The 18,069-nt window shown below is 42.4% G+C and overlaps 1 protein-coding gene across 1 annotated transcript in view; it reads left to right on the top strand.

The window, feature by feature from the left end:
- LOC117510053 (TBC1 domain family member 10A-like) overlaps positions 1–18,069 on the top strand; it is a 91,539-nt gene that overhangs the window by 20,948 nt on the left and 52,522 nt on the right. The window contains exon 2 of the mRNA XM_034169668.1: positions 17,583–17,682. Within this exon, the coding sequence (XP_034025559.1) occupies positions 17,583–17,682 (100 nt within the window). The remainder of the gene's footprint in view (positions 1–17,582; positions 17,683–18,069) is intronic.

Genomic DNA, 18,069 nt, shown 5'->3' with positions numbered 1-18,069 from the left:
GTTGACTGTGGACAGTGGACTGCTCAGGGCTGAGCCCCTCCCCCTCCAGGATTGTCGGACAAGGCCGTTGACGGCGCCAAATAGGCTGCCTCTGGAGTTTTCTGATAAACTGGACCTTCAAATCTCGGTTGTCGTCCTGCGTCCTTGTTTTTGTCTGTGTGATTATTGTTTTTCTGTGCTGATGGGGATTTTTTTCCTCATTGCTGCTGTGTAACGCAGCGGCTATGAGGGTTTTTTTTTTTTTCTCCTTTTCCCTCGTGTTTTGCTTTTCAATATATGTTTATGTACCGGGCCGGCCTATGTGTGTTGTGTGTTATGTGTGTGTCGTTTGTTATAGGTTGGTCTTGGTTTGCTCAGCCCTGCTGTTGATCAAGGCAGGGATGTACATCTGGAGCCGGTCCCCGGGCGCCTAATGGCGACTTCTGCTCCTACTGGCAATTAGGATGGGTTAAATGCAGTAGACACATTTCATTGTGCAGGGAACATGTTCTTCTGTGCATATGACAATAAAATTCCTTTGAATCCTTGAATCCTTGAAAAGTACCCAGCATGGAAAGACAATGTGCAGACGTGGTCATCTCCATAGTCAATAACTGATAAAAATGTTTTCACCCATTTCAGTTTCACATTTAAAGAGAAACAAGACTTGTTTCTGTAGTAAAATCGGAATAAAGGTAAAAAAAAAATTACAACATATTGAATGTAGGGCTGCAGCTCTACATTATTTTAGTAATCGAGTATCGATTATTCTGGCGAGTAATCGGATAAAAAGTACTTTTGCATTTTTAAACAACATCAATAGTCCAGGACTCTCCCTAAGCAATGGCACAATGTCTCTGTGCCTTAAATCTTAGTAACTCAGAAGAAATACGCACATCAAAAAGAGACAAATATCAAAGCAATAATCCACACAACCTGAGAGCTCCCATGCAAAAAGATTTATTTGGACACAAATGGCAAAATAGCTGCACCAAAATCTTGACAGTTTGCAGAAATGGCGATGAGAAAATGGCAGAGAGAGAAACAGCAGCCGTCCGCCCAGTCAAAGGTCACTCCCTACGTCGAGCGGACCGTGTTTTTTTTTTTTAATAAACAAACACAGCTTTGCTTTAAATTCACGGTCTATTTCAGATGATCAGTGTGGACCCTCTTTCTCTTAAAAGGCTTAATTTTCTTCTGTATGTCACATTGGAAAGCGGTAGCTTTAGGTGCTAATTTGATTAGCGTTTACACGGCTTAAGGGCATGCCCTGGTCTTCCTCTGTTTTTTTTTCTGGGCACATTACAGCATCACACACAGACCTGGCATATGTACTACAACGTTAAATGAGGCGTCGAGACAGAATTTGCCTAGAACTTTTTTTGTGATCGAATTATTCGAGTTAAGGTGCATTTACACATAACCAAGACGCGTTACGAATGTCATTTTTCTGTCATTCGTGACACATTCCTGACATTCTTAATGTGACTTAATGCATCTGAATAGGTTTCTTAAGAGTGCGTGTTGGTGCGTGATATTCTTGATATTCGTGGAGCATGTTTTTGCCTGTCAAAAAATCTTACATGAATGTCACACACCACCCTCATTTCGTCTCACATCGTGGAGGTCGCAACTGAGCGTATTGATCCGTCTTGATGAGTAGTGATCCTTAATAGAACGTGACAACGTTCGTAGTGGTTCCTGTGATGGTTCTTGGAGCCCAGACTGCGACACGTTATTACGAAGTGACACGGAAACTGTCAAGTTTTGACACGACTTGTAACGCGGCATTACATTTCACTGCGCGCCACGATGAATCAGTTTTCTGTCACGTGCGCACAATTAAACTTGACTCCACAGCGTTGAGTTTGATGCAGTATGCCGAAGAGGAACAGTGATGCGAAGTCAGCCAAGTGTCGTTCCACAGTTCCTGCTGAAGCTCCTCAGGATGCTCCTGCAGGTGTTCCACCTGCTGTTGTAACCGATGAGAGGGAGAACGAGTCTGAGCAACCAGAGGAGCGAGAGGAGACTCACGTGCAGCCAGACATCTCTGCACCTCCTCCAGTCCGGTGGAGGAAGACGCGCGCACACAATTAAACCCTGCTGCACCGCATTCACTTTGATTGCTGACACCAAGTCGGCTAAAAGTCTGATTTCAGTGCTCTTCAGTGCGCTCCTGCAGGTGTTCCACCTGCTGCATGTGTCTGATGTTTGGGAAAACGCGCAAGACGAGAGCTGCATGAAGCCACACATCTGGCTCTGTCCGTCTCCTCTCTGCGCCACTCCATGGCACAGAGCCCAACTACGCATGCAGTCACAAAGTTCTTCTGAAAAACTGGAGCGATCTGAATTTTTAGCAACAGTTGGATGAATATGGGTGTGTGTGTGGAGACAATTGACCTCATTCACAACGTGACAGAACTTAACGATGCGCTGTTACGTGCAATAGCGCGCAACAACGCGGAACACTATTCTTGACCATGCGTAATGGTTCCTGATAATTCTCCAACAACATGTGCCATTAATCGTAACGTGTGCTAACAGGTTGCAGCAGTTCCTGAGGACACCTGACGCCTCTGCCCCGAATCATCACATTCGTGATCAGCGGCCAAGAATGTGTACTTCATGGCATTCGTGACTTGTCGTTGTCATGTGTAAATGCAGCATTACTCGGCTAATCGTTTCAGCCCTAAAATGTGCTCGTTAAAAGACAAATGGTTATCATTTAGAAATTGTAGATATTTAAAAGTAGATACCAACTCAATTTCTTGACCATTCCTTGTTAAAATCTTTTCAGTCAGTGTTGATCTTGCAGTTTTTGAATTGGTAAAGAGGATTTTGTTTAGTCTGCATTTAGAACAAGTTGAAGGTGACAAAGTTGTTTTTGTACTCTATCAAATGTGAGTTGTAAATACTGAAAGGCCTCAGCAGGAGTTGGTGCTGTATGACAGTGTCATCAGTGTAGAAGTGAAAAGTTTCTGTCCAAGATTATCTAAATAATAATGGTCTCAGCACAGATTCTTGAGGGACCCCCTTTTTCACTTGCAATATCTCAGAGGAAGGACCCTTTACTTGAGCAGCTTGTGTTCTGCTTGTAAGATCAGAAAGCTGAAAGATGTTTGATTAAAGTATTGTGATCAACGGTGCCAAACGCCTTACAAAAATCAATAAACACGGACAGACAGCATTGCTTTTTGTCAAGAGCTTCAGTTATACCGTTTCTGACTTACATGACAGTAGTGACAGTGCTGTGATTTTTACTAAAGCCTGATGGAAATGGTGACAGAATAAAGTTGGTGGCCAGACATTCTTTCACCTGCTTACTGATTAGAGATTGAAGCACCTTTGACAGAAGAGAGAGTTTAGAGGTCGGCCTATAATTATTGACTATAACGCGATGCTAAAATACCTTCAGCCGTATTGTCTTCTTTATAATTTGCAGACGTTGAACTGGTATCCCAGTGCAAAGTGTGTGTGTGTGTGTGTATGTATGTATGTATGTATGTATATACAACCCCTGGCAAAAATGATGGAATCACCGGCCTCGGAGGATGTTCATTCAGTTGTTTAATTTTGTAGAAAAAAAGCAGATCACAGACATGACACAAAACTAAAGTCATTTCAAATGGCAACTTTCTGGCTTTAAGAAACACTATAAGAAATCAGGAAAAAAAATTGTGGCAGTCAGTAACGGTTACTTTTTTAGACCAAGCAGAGAGAAAAAAATATGGAGTCACTCAATTCTGAGGAAAAAATTATGGAATCATGAAAAACAAAAGAACGCTCCAACACATCACTAGTATTTTGTTGCACCACCTCTGGCTTTTATAACAGCTTGCAGTCTCTGAGGCATGGACTTAATGAGTGACAAACAGTACTCTTCATCAATCTGGCTCCAACTTTAAACTTGTGCATTTATTGATGATGTAATGACAGCCATCTCCCCAGTGCCTTTACCTGACATGCAGCCCCATATAATCAATGACTGTGGAAATTTACATGTTCTCTTCAGGCAGTCATCTTTATAAATCTCATTGGAACGGCACCAAACAAAGGTTCCAGCATCATCACCTTGTCCAATGCAGATTCGAGATTCATCACTGAATATGACTTTCATCCAGTCATCCACAGTCCATGATTGCTTTTCCTTAGCCCGTTGTAACCTTGTTTTTTTCTGTTTAGGTGTTAATGATGGCTTTCGTTTAGCTTTTCTGTATGTAAATCCCATTTCCTTTAGGTGGTTTCTTACAGTTTGGTCACAGACGTTGACTCCAGTTTCCTCCCATTCGTTCCTCATTTGTTTTGTTGTGCATTTTCAATTTTTGAGACATATTGCTTTAAGTTTTCTGTCTTGACGCTTTGATGTCTTCCTTGGTCTACCAGTATGTTTGCCTTTAACAACCTTCCCATGTTGTTTGTAATTGGTCCAGAGTTTAGACACAGCTGACTGTGAACAACCAACATCTTTTGCAACATTGCATGATGATTTACCCTCTTTTAAGAGTTTGATAATCCTCTTCTTTGTTTCAATTGACATCTCTCGTGTTGGAGCCATGATTCATGTCAGTCCACTTGGTGCAACAGCTCTCCAAGGTGTGACTCCTTTTTATGGCACTTTTATACTTCACAAAAGTAGCACTACTCGGCTCGACTCTACTCTTTTTTTTTTTTGCTTTTCCACTAGGGTTAGTACCTGGTACCGGGTGCTTTTATTAGTACCTGCTCAGGAGCGGTTCCAAGCGAGCCGAGCCGATACTAAAATGTGACGTCAATAGGCTGCCGGCCACTGATTGGTCAGAGAATGTCGTCACTGGACGAGTCATGAGCGCGCCGTCTGAGACGAAAATCAAAACCCGCCATTTTTAAATAGTCACAGCGGCGTTACAGCGACCGTCGTTTTCTTTCGTTTCACGGCGTTTTTTTTTGTTTTTTTTTACTCGCACAAAACCACACCGTGGTCTGTGGATGAGTTGCCGACGTTTGTGTTTGGTGGATGAAGCGATCCGAAATGAGAAAATCTCCCAGTCTTTGGCCGCACTCGGCTCACCGGACATTACAGCAACTCAGAACAGCTGAAAAAGCTTAAAAGTGATTACAGGACCAAAATGACCGGAGTAGGTCGGACCGTAAGGGCTGGAAACGGTTCGACCGCAGGAACACTGTTTACGGACACCGACCGGCGAGCAACGGGAGGCAGGATGACCGCAACTCGGCTTTGTTAGAAGCGACGACTGGTAAGTGTTTTTGTGACTGTAATCTGCTTGAAAGCACCGTTTAACATTACTTATCCCATTGGTGGGAAGCCCACTTTAACAAACTAAGATTGTGAGTCTAAACTTCTGTTAAAGTAACATCATTGTCTCATGTGAGGACACAGTGAGCTAGCTGACTGCTAACTAGGGAGCTAGTTAACTCTGTGCTCCGCTTTAAAGTATTAACTTCTGACAGAAAAACACCTAAAGTCAGCAAGACAACAAATGTGTACATTTGACTCATTTAGTGCCATTATTGTGATGTGTTTTTTTTTTTTTTTTTTTTGACGTCATTTTGTGTTTTTGTTGAAGAATCCAGTTCCATAAGCGAGGAGGGTTCGAATACCAGCTTCAACATCTGTATCAACGTCCAGCACCACACAGCAAAGTGTCATCACAGGTAAGAATAACGTGTCTCACATCACCTTCACTTTCCCAAATACGATATATACAGGGTGAGCCCCCCCTTCACAAAAAACAAAAACCCAGAACCCATAAATATTGTAATAAATCCCACAAATTTTGTCCCGCAAATTTTGCTGGACCTTCCCAAAGATTCAGTTATCTTGGTTGCTTTGCAAAAAAGTCATGTTCTTTCAAAATGATGCTCCAGATGGTCTCATTTGTTGGAGGATAATTTTGAAAGAACATAATTTTTATGCAAAGTGACCAAGATAGCTAAAACTCTGGGGAATGATCATACAGAGACTGAAGGTTTTGTTGTTGTTGTTTGTTTGTTTGTTTTTAATTTGCTTTCCCATTTCTACCTTCATTATTGTCCAGGCAAGAGAAAAGGGAGCCTGTTCCAGCAAGCAAATCTGTCCATCTTGAGTGATGTTGAGGCTGAAGCTGAACTGGGCCCAGTGTGATCGACATCTGACTGATCCTTGAGGAAGCAACGGTGGTGGAAGCTGCATTTAATCAGGCATATCTTGGCGTGCTGGGCGACCTTGTGCACGCGATGCAGGTCACCGGGGCATGTGATCTGCGCCCCACCCCAGAGTACAGACACATGAAACTTTTGTATAGTTTGTGTTGCTTTTTTTTTTTTTTTTGTATTAGCTCTTTTTTGTTGCAGTAAACAATTTAGACTCATATCATAATTTGTCATTTCATGCTGAGTCAACAGTAAAAAAACATTTTGTCATTGATGTTTTGGTGCAATGAAGGTTCATTTCTAAGAATTTTTAATTTGGGTTTTGCTGCTCCAGAAGACACTGCACACTACACCTGGCTGAATCTTTACACAGATGCTGGAATAATTAGGTCTAAACTGAGATTTTACCATGGTATTTAACATAAACAAAAAGGTTTAGTCACTTCAGTGAAGGCACCATTACATCAAGGAATTTAACAACCAGTTTTACTGTCTGTTACATTTATGACCCCATTAAATGTAAAACTTATTTTACTACTGGATTTTGCTTAAACAACTTATCAAACTGTTAGCCTTTAAATCAGTAAGCCTTGGTAACTTTTACAAATCAACTGATGTTACACAAACGTGGAGACATTTTAGCAAAAAGTACAAATTTATTCAAAATTCACAGTGAAACATAACATGATGATGATGATGATAAAGGTGTCCCATTCCATGGCATGAACCTTTGCAGCGGTGACTCTGAGAAAACCATCTGAAACACACACACAGCAAACATATTTTAATTAGTGCTCTCAGGTTATTAAAAAAATAATGTAATTGATTACAGGGTTTGTGATTAGTTAATCTAAATGAATCATTTAATTGCAGGTGCAGGTATATTAAAAACTCAGATCTGTGTGCTTGGGGCATTTAATAATCAGGTAAAGGATCAGGGTTATTTTTGTTACATATCAAGGAGGTATTAAACAAGCTGTAAATTGATCTTAAATTGGGAGAACTGTCTAAGTGTAATTTGGATGGGTTAAATGCAGGCAAATTTCATTGGATGTGTAAAAAGGCTATATTATAAAGAATGTCTATAAAAACAGAATTGTGGGAGTTTGGAGGCTGATTATTTCTGCACAATATGACTCCTTTAATAATTATCTTATTAGATTTCATATTTTAACTTTGTCCATTGAACATTAAAATCTGGATGAAAAACAAACGTTTTTAATGTGTTTTAAGCCTGTTCGACTTCAGTGACCACGTTAATTAACAGTCATTAAAACCGTATAAACATTTTGTGCGTGAACGTCAGTAAATGCACAAACTCCCACATTTGACATTTAACAATAAGTTATCAAAGCAGGTTACTTTGGTTAAAAAAGTATTGACATTAACATGTTTATTGCTCTCAGAAATGCGACTTTATTCACAGATCAAGTCAATGATGTCAAAACAAAATGGAGCAAAGTGTGACTGAAGGTGTGATAGGTATTATAATTAATCTAAATTAACGCTTTATTTTGACAGCCACAATTTTAATAGTTAATAGCGACAGCCTGCAGTTATTACTTGTTTACGAGCTACCTAGGAAGCTAACGATTAGCTTACCGTCATGCTTTGTCTCTTCGTCTTTTTAGCAGCTTGTATCTTCTCGTCTTCATCTTCATATTGTATGAATTCCCAAAGTCTTCTGTACTTCTCAAGCGTGTTTTGTCTCACCGCCAGCAACTTTCTCTTAAAAACTCACAGCAGTAAACAAACGGAGTCCGCCATTGTTTATGTTTGTGTTGCGTATAAAACGACGTCACCGCAGTTTGCTCTGCTGACCCTGCCCACGTTGAAGAGGTACTGTTTGCAGTAGAAAAGGACGTGCTTGGAACCAAACCGAGTAGAGCTGAGTAGAGTAGAGCTGAGTAGTGCTGGAGCTTTGTAGTAGAAAAGTGCCTTTAGATGCAGACTAACGAGCAGATCTGATTTGATGCAGGTGTTAGTTTTGGGGATGAAAATTTACAGAATTGAGTGAGTCCATATTTTTTTTTCCCTCTGCTTGGTCTAAAAAAGTAACCCTTACTGACTGCCACAATTTTTGTGTGTGTGTATATATATACACACTCAACAAAAATATAAACACAACACTTTTGGTTTTGCTCCCATTTTGTATGAGATGAACTCAAAGATGTAAAACTTTTTCCACATACACAATATCACCATTTCCCTCAAATATTGTTCACAAACCAGTCTAAATCTGTGATAGTGAGCACTTCTCCTTTGCTGAGATGATCCATCCCACCTCACAGGTGTGCCATATCAAGATGCTGATTAGACACCATGATTAGTGCACAGGTGTGCCTTAGACTGCCCACAATAAAAGGCCACTCTGAAAGGTGCAGTTTTGTTTTATTGGGGGGGGATACCAGTCAGTATCTGGTGTGACCACCATTTGCCTCATGCAGTGCAACACATCTCCTTCGCATAGAGTTGATCAGGTTGTCAGTTGTGGTCTGTGGAATGTTGGTCCACTCCTCTTCAATGGCTGTGCGAAGTTGCTGGATATTGGCAGGAACTGGTACACGCTGTCGTATACGCCGGTCCAGAGCATCCCAAACATGCTCAATGGGTGACATGTCCGGTGAGTATGCCGGCCATGCAAGAACTGGGACATTTTCAGCTTCCAAGAATTGTGTACAGATCCTTGCAACATGGGGCCGTGCATTATCCTGCTGCAACATGAGGTGATGTTCTTGGATGTATGGCACAACAATGGGCCTCAGGATCTCGTCACGGTATCTCTGTGCATCAATAAAATGCACCTGTGTTCTTCGTCCATAACAGACGCCTGCCCATACCATAACCCCACCGCCACCATGGGCCACTCGATCCACAACACTGACATCAGAAAACCGCTCACCCACACGATGCCACACACGCTGTCTGCCATCTGCCCTGGACAGTGTGAACCGGGATTCATCCGTGAAGAGAACACCTCTCCAACGTGCCAAACGCCAGTGAATGTGAGCATTTGCCCACTCAAGTCGGTTACGACGATGAACTGGAGTCAGGTCGAGACCCCGATGAGGACGACGAGCATGCAGATGAGCTTCCCTGAGACGGTTTCTGACAGTTTGTGCAGAAATTCTTTGGTTATGCAAACTGATTGTTTCAGCAGCTGTCCGAGTGGCTGGTCTCAGACGATCTTGGAGGTGAACATGCTGGATGTGGAGGTCCTGGGCTGGTGTGGTTACACGTGGTCTGCGGTTGTGAGGCTGGTTGGATGTACTGCCAAATTCTCTGAAACGCCTTTGGAGACGGCTTATGGTAGAGAAATGAACACTCAATACACGAGCAACAGCTGTGGTTGACATTTCTGCTGTCAGCATGCCAATTGCACGCTCCCTCAAATCTTGCGACATCTGTGGCATTGTGCTGTGTGATAAAACTGCACCTTTCAGAGTGGCCTTTTATTGTGGACAGTCTAAGGCACACCTGTGCACTAATCATGGTGTCTAATCAGCATCTTGGTATGGCACACCTGTGAGGTGGGATGGATTATCTCAGCAAAGGAGAAGTGCTCACTATCACAGATTTAGACTGGAACAATATTTGAGGGAAATGGTGATATTGTGTATGTGGAAAAAGTTTTAGATCTTTGAGTTCATCTCATACAAAATGGGAGCAAAACCAAAAGTGTTGCATTTATATTTTTGTTGACTGTATATACATATATATATGAGGTCTGTTAGAAAAGTATCAAACCTTTTTATTTTTTTCAAAAACCTGATGGATTTGAATCACGTGTGCTTGCATGAGCAAACCTTGAACCTTCGTGCACATTGTCGGTTGCATCATTTTCTGGTAAGCAGCCTTTGTGTGGGACGTGTGCTGTGCGCTCAGCGTCTTTCCATTCCAAGTAAAGAGACGGAACGACTGGAGCAGCGCCGCATCAATTTTTGCCGGAAACTGGGCGGCAGCCAGGTGGAAACCATTCAGATGATTCAGACGGCTTTCAGTGACTTTTCAGTCGTCTGACTATCCGAGAAATTGTGGAAGAGGTGGTTATGTCACAGCATGTCCTGTGAGACTTCAACACGGAGGTGCTTTTGCTGCGCCGTTAACAGCAGCATGAATTTCACCGCCACTCTTTTCATGGTCAAATCTTCTGTCACAGTGGAATATGCCGAAAAAGTGCTGATGTCCACCTCTTCCGCAGTTTCTCGGACAGTCACATGACGGTCCCCCATCACCACAGCGTTCACTTTGGAAATGATCTGGTCATTTCAGCATGTTGATAGCCGCCCAGAGCGCAGCTCGCTCTCCACTCTTGCGTGGCTCGCTCTCCACCGTTGTGCGGCCGTCTTTAAACCAGTTGTACTGCTCCTTAATCTGTGTGATGCCCATAGCATCGTCACCGAAAGCCATCTGAATCATCCAAATGGTTTCCACCTGGCTGTCGCCCAGTTTCTGGCAAAATTTGATGCAGCGCTGCTCCAGTCGTTCGTCTTTTTCCTTGGATTGAAAAAACGCAGAGCGCACGACACACACCTCACACAAAGGCTGCTTACCAGCAAATGATGCAATTGACAGGCATGAAAAAGTTCACGCATGCGCACGAAGGTTCAAGGTTTGCTCATGCAAGCACACGTGATTCAAATCCATCAGGTTTTTGAAAAAAATAAAAAGGTCCGATACTTTTCTAACAGACCTCGTGTATGTATGTATGTATGTGTGTGTGTGTGTGTATATATATATATATATATATATATATATATATATATATATATATATATATACACAAGGGCTGTCAATAAAGTAACGGTCCTTTTTATTTTTTTCAAAAACTATATGGATTTCATTCATATGTTTTTACGTCAGACATGCTTGAACCCTCGTGCGCATGCGTGAGTTTTTCCACGCCTGTTGGTGACGTCATTCGCCTGTGAGCACTCCTTGTGGGAGGAGTCGTCCAGCCCCTCGTCGGAATTCCTTTGTCTGAGAAGTTGCTGAGAGACTGGCGCGTTGTTTGATCAAAATTTTTTCTAAACCTGTGAGACACATCGAAGTGGACACGGTTCGAAAAATTAAGCTGGTTTTCAGTGAAAATTTTAACAGCTGATGAGAGATTTTGAGGTGATTCTGTCGCTTTAAGGACTTTTCACGGTGCGAGACGTCGCTCAGCGCTCTCAGGCGGCGTCATCAGCCTGTTCAAGCTGAAAACCTCCACATTTCAGGCTCTATTGATCCAGGACGTCGTGAGAGAACAGAGAAGTTTCAGAAGAAGTCGGTTTCAGCATTTTATCCGGATATTCCACTGTTAAAGGAGATTTTTTTTAATGAAAGACGTGTGGACGGATCCACGCGTCGGGACGCAGCCGACGCGGTGCGGCGGCACAGGAAAAACACCTCCGTGTTGATAACCATTTGTAAAATCCAGGCGGCTTTTGATGGCTTTCAGTGGAGTGAGTATATGAGAAATTGTTTAACAGGCAGGACATGTTCCAACTTGTCCTTAAGGCTTTCAACAGAGGTGTTTTTCCTGTGGCGGAGCGTCGCGGCGGCTGCGTCCCGACGCGCGGACCCGTCCGCACGTCTTTCATTAAAAAAATCTCCTTTAACAGTGGAATATCCGGATAAAATGCTGAAACCGACTTCTTCTGAAACTTCTCTGTTCTCTCACGACGTCCTGGATCAATAGAGCCTGAAATGTGGAGGTTTTCAGCTTGAACAGGCTGATGACGCCGCCTGAGAGCGCTGCGCGACGTCTCGCACCGTGAAAAGTCCTTAAAGCGACAGAATCACCTCAAAATCTCTCATCAGCCGTTAAAATTTTCACTGAAAACCAGCTTAATTTTTCGAACCGTGTCCACTTCGATGTGTCTCACAGGTTTAGAAAAAATTTTGATCAAACAACGCATCAGTCTCTCAGCAACTTCTCAGACAAAGGAATTCCGACGAGGGGCTGGACGACTCCTCCCACAAGGAGTGCTCACAGGCGAATGACGTCACCGACAGGCGTGGAAAAACTCACGCATGCTCACGAGGGTTCAAGCATGTCTGACGTAAAAACATATGAATGAAATCCATATAGTTTTTGAAAAAAATAAAAAGGACCGTAACTTTATTGACAGCCCTCGTATATATATATACACACACACATATATATATATACATGTATGTATGTGTGTGTGTGTGCGCACACACACACATTTGTTATTTACATTCATTATTCAGATCCTATTGTCTTATGTGCAATTTGTACATGTTCAATCAAGCCCTTGTCACATGATAATTTCACAGGTCTGCAGGAGGGCATGCATATGCGTATACATTGCTTTTGATAAGAGTAGACGTTAGCATGCACGCCGACGTCCTCGAGATGTCTTGTAAATCACTCCAGAGGTGGTTACAGAGAGGTTACAAAAACAGGGTTTCGGTTTTAGAAGTGCTTATTTCTTGCTAAATATATGAGAAACCTGTTATGGGTTGGCGCAGGTACACGTCACTTCCAGTGAAGTGACAAATTTAAAGGCAAGAAATTGTACTTCCGCGACTGGCCGCCCAATGAAAACAAGCTTGAGCTGTATTTCTTTCTATTGAAATCAGCTGGTTTTGATAAGTTAAGATAAAAACTTTATTGATCTCACAGAGGAGAAATTCACGTTACATCAGCTCTTAAAAAACACACAAGATGGGTGCAAGTAGAGGAAAATGTTCAAACAGCATGTGCAAAGATAAGCAATAATAATACTTGTAACAGTACAATAAAATAAGGAAATGAGGTAGAAATAGAATATACGAGGTCTGTTAGAAAAGTATCCGACCTTTTTATTTTTTTCAAAAACCATATGGATTTGAATCACGTGTGATTGCATCAGCCAAGCTTGAACCTTTGTGCGCATGTGTGAGTTTTTTCACGCCTGTCGGTTGCGTCATTCACCTGTGAGCAGGCTTTGTGTGAGCACTGGTCCAGATAGTCGTGTGACTATCCGAGAAATTGTGGATGAGCCTGGACATGCCAGAACATGTCCTGTGAGGCTTCATCACGGCAAAGCAACGACTGAAAAACCACCGAAAGCCGTCTGGTGGACCAGTGCTCACACAAAGCCTGCTCACAGGCGAATGACGCAACCGACAGGCGTGAAAAAACTCACGCATGCGCACGAAGGTTCAAGCTTGGCTGATGCAATCACACGTGATTCAAATCCATATGGTTTTTGAAAAAAATAAAAAGGTCGGATACTTTTCTAACAGACTTCGTGTATGTGTGTGTGTGTGTGTGTGTGTGTGTATATATATATGTATATATATATATATATATGTATATATATGAATGATTGGGATTAAAAAAGAGGATCATCTTATTTACAATATGTGAAGTGTAATTTAGATGTGATAAGGTGACATTAGTGCAGGGATTTGTAAATGAGTTGTTATTGCACATATTATTATTGCATGTGGTTATTTCACAGTGTTATTGTACAGTCTGACAGCAGCAGGGAGGAACGACCTGCAGTATCGTTCCTTCTTGCACTGAGGGTGCCTCAGTCTGTCACTAAATGAGCTGCTCAGCTCCACTACAGTCCGGTGCAGAGAGTGAGAGGAGTTGTTCATGGTGGATTTGAACATGGCTAACACCCTCCTCTCAGCCACCTCCTCCAGAGAGTACAGAGGACAGCCCAGGACAGAGCTGGACGTCCTGACTGTCTTATTCAGTCTCTAACTTGCTGGTGGCAGCCAGCTGACGACTCTTGGCCTGGAACAGGGAGATTTATACACCAAGCTGACCTGAAATGAACCATTGTACAGTAAATTGACTTTATTAATAAGTCTGACCTCTTTGAAAAGTGATCAAATTCCATGTATTTGTATTGAGTTTGGTGGTGTTTTCTTTGGCCAAAATTGGCCACCAGAGGGGCGCTCAGGTAAAGTCCGTGACAAGCCATATTCACACAGAAACGAACCGGTTTTAGAGCGCCAGAAACAGTTGTAGTTTCAAGCTTTGCCACTTTTGCTCTAGATCTCCAGACTTGTGCTTGAGGCCCTGCAAATGAACATTGAATAAAGGAGAGTATGTTTTAGAGGGGGGGTGGTTTTAGTGTAGGCGGAGCGATCATGCCCAGTGTGCTTGTGAGCATTGAGTTTCAGCTGTCCATAAGACTGACTGATCATGTTCCGAACGTGATGCAAATACATCAGGCAGTCTGGCTCCAAGTTCATTCTGATTGAAGAGTTGATGCTTTGCCATCATAATGAATACGTGTCGCTTCCCAGTGGACAAGGCAATGAGACTGTAAACTTAATAAGTGAGTGATCTGAAACCATTGGCCCAAGAGACATAATGTAAATATTTGAGATGGTAATACCACAAGCGAGGACCAAAGAATCAGCAAGCAGAGGAGCCTCTTTAGCCACAAACTGCTCCTTCCCAAGTGCAGGACCAATAGACTGAAAAACTCCTTTGTCCCTTAGGCCATCAGATTGTACAGCTCCTCACTCAGGGGGACGAAGGGGTAACAGGAAGACAGAGGACGGGAAGGAGAGGAACAGTAGTAGCCAGTACAGAGGTCAAATGTTTCCTGTAGTTTTTCACCAGGTTTGCACACACTGTAGCATTGATTTTGGTCCACTCCTCCATACAGATCTCCAAATCTTTCAGGTTTGGAGTTTCAGCTCCCTCCAAAGATTTTCTATTGAGTTCAGGTCTGGAGACTGGCCAGGCCACTCCAGGACCTTGAAATGCTTCTTACGGAGCCCCTCCTTAGTTGTCCTGGCTGTGTGTTTGGGGTCATTCTCATGCTGGAAGACCCAGCCATGACCCATCTTCACTGCTCTTACTGAGTGAAGGAGGTCGTTTGCCAAAATCTCGCAGTACATGACCCCATCCATCCTCCCTTCAATACGGTGCAGTCGTCCTGTCCCCTTTGCAGAAGGCACCCCCAGAGTATGATGTTTCCACCCCCATGCTTCACGGTTGGGATGGTTTTCTTGGGGTTGTTCTCATCCTCTAAACATGGTAAGTGGAGTTGATTCCAAAAAGCTCTATTCTGGTCTCATCTGACCACATAACCTTCTCCCATGCCTCCTCTGGATCATCCAGATGGTCACTGGTGAACTTCAAACGGGCCTGGACATGTGGTGGCTTGAGCAGGGGGACCTTGCTGCCCTGCAGGAGTTTAAACCATGACAGCATCATGTGTTAATAATGTAATCTTTGTGACTCTGGTTCCAGCTCTCTTCAGGTCATTGACAGGGTCTTCCTGTGTAATTCTGAGGTTTTCAGAATCATCCTTACCCCACAAAGTGAGATCTTGCATGGAATCCCAGGCCGAGGGAGATTGACAGTCATCTTGTGTTTCTTCCACTTTCTAATAAATAATCATAACAGTTGTTGTCTTCTACCAAGCTGCTTGCCTGTTGCCCTGTAGTCCATCCCAGCCTTGTGCAGGTCTACAGTTTTGTCCCTGGTGTCCTTAGACAGCTCTTTGGTCTTGGCTATGGTGGACAGTTTGGAGTGTAATTGATTGAGTGTGTGAACAGGTGTCTTTTATACATGTAACAAGTTCAAACAGGTGCAATTAATACAGGTAAAGAGTGCAGAATAAGAGGGCTTCTTAAAGAAAAATTAACAGGTCTGTGTGAGCCAGAATTCTTGGTGGTTGGTAGGTGTTCAAATACTTATTTGCAGCAGTAACATACAAATAAATTATTAAAAAATCATACATTGTGATTTCCGGATTTTTTTTTTTTGATTATGTCTCTCACAGTTGACATGCACCTAAGATGAAAATTTCAGACCCCTCCATGATTTCTAAGTGGGAGAACTTGCAAAATCACAGGGTGTTCAAATACTTATTTTCCTCACTGTAGGTAGGGAGGTGCTGTTATATTGTTCTCTGCTCTCAGGTAGTTTTTTAAAATGCAGCCAGGCTGTTTGTGCTGAACTGCCCGCTCTCCCCTCCACCGCCGGCAGAGAGACAAACAGAGTCAAAGTCAAAGCCTTCCAATAACAAGAGCTCCTTCTGCTTGCATAGCTCCAGAAATTCATTTATACTGTAGGCTTTATTTTACAGTTGAAAGCCTTCATGACTCCAAAGTTTGCGTAAATACGGTGTGAGTGAAGAGTTTCTCATTCTCTCTCTCACACACACACACAGAGAGAGAGGGAGAGGGAGGGGGGAAGGAGGAGGAAAAAGTGTTATTACACATAAAAAAGCAGCAAAACAATTTTAATAAACGATCATCTTCACCACACAGCCTCAGTGAAACAGTAAAGTGTGAAAAACTGATTCAGAAAGTTTTTCATCCAGGATTCATCTTTAAAAGAGCAGATTTCCTTCTTTGCTTCTTCCAGAATTATTTTTTTTCATTTTCTTTTTATTATTTTTGTTTATGCACCAATGACACCAGATCAAATTACTTGTATGTGAGAACTTACTTGGCAATAAATTTGATTCTGATTTGACAATCAAATCAGTCCAGATTTAGCTCTTGTTCAGACAAGACAATTAGGGGTTATATTGTTTTTTTTTTTAAGTATGCAATCTCACTCAAAAATGTTGAAACAAAAAAAAAAAGACTAAACTGTGAACATGACAGAAAACTGTTACTGGATTAAAGGTACAGTGTGTCATTTTTGAAGAGGAGAGCAAATGTTATGTCCACCAAATATGAATGTGTTTTTAAACTTTTCAATGTTATTTATTTTATTAACTTAGATAGAAAAATACAAAAAGAACTTTAATATTACAACGTGTCATTTTTTTGTCTATTATTTTTGCTTTCAGTGCATCTAAAACCAGTGAAAATGACTCACAATGCACCGCCTCGGGTGATAATTACCAACAGCACCGCTATACTAAAAATTTCTGGGGAGAACCCTGCTAACGCATAGCGTTCTGGTCTGGAGATGGTGGTAGAAGTGACCTGTGGGCTCTGAGGGATATCAATAGGTGTAGCTAAGGCTGAAAAATACGTAGTTCACAATCGGCAGCAGCGACTTTGAGCTGGGTACCACTAGTGGGCACCAAGCCTTATGGGATATCTTCCACCAAGCAACAGTCTGAAATCCATCGTCTTTAGCTGGTGGAGCTAAACTAATGCTAATGGGCATGCTAGCTGATTGGACACTAAGTTCACCTGGAGTGCCCATGATATCTAACTCCACTGAACTAAGAAGCTGCTCTAGCTTCCGGACACAACTCTCTAAGAGACAGTGTCACTCAAATTATTTTAAAGTGTTTTGTACTAAGGAAAGAATAAGCAAGTAGTGAAACCTAGTGCAAGCTAAGGACTAATGAGAACCTAATCACTCCTAGGATTGCAACCTTGTATTAAGTAGAAGAATGCCATTCAGTTCTGTCGCTGAGGTGTCAGTCCCTCTGGGAAAGACGGCCGATATAAACTCTTTTGTAGGAATCAATAGTAAATTAAAAGTAAACCTCCCAGCTGTGCGTGTTGTTTAGTGTCCTGTTCTCCATTGTGTCCAGGGCTCAGGATGTTCCTCCAGAGGTGCTGAGGCAGCGGGAGGTGAAGTGGTTGGACATGCTCAACCACTGGGACAAGTGGATGCTCAAGAGGTTCAACAAGGTGAGCGCTGTTTATCCCCGCTGGCCAAAGGCCCGAAAGGGGATTATGTCATGGCTCTGTCTGTACATACGTACGTATGTATGTACGTAAAAGGGTATAAGTGTTCTGAAATCAACTTCTCTCACCCTTTTAGGAGGAATTTCCTGAAACTTGCTACAAGTCCTTGTTGTAGTTTGCATATTATCATATTGTTCTGGTTGGGCTTATTTTACCAGAGTTACTGCCCTTTGTTGCAGCCTAAAGGCCCTGTTTCCAGCCCCATTTCCACCTAGTGGTCCAGGTTGGTACTGCACGGTGTGGTACGTGTCAGAAACAGAGTAATTTAACATTGTTTAATTTTTTTATTGTCCTTTTTTTGTCCTGTGGACCATTTTCATCGTGTACAGA

Source organism: Thalassophryne amazonica, chromosome 5 (genome assembly GCF_902500255.1).
Source record: "Thalassophryne amazonica chromosome 5, fThaAma1.1, whole genome shotgun sequence".
Classification (NCBI taxonomy): Eukaryota; Metazoa; Chordata; class Actinopteri; order Batrachoidiformes; family Batrachoididae; genus Thalassophryne; species Thalassophryne amazonica.
The sequence above is the reverse complement of the archived record's forward strand: the minus strand, read 5'-3'. Positions and strand labels throughout refer to the sequence as shown.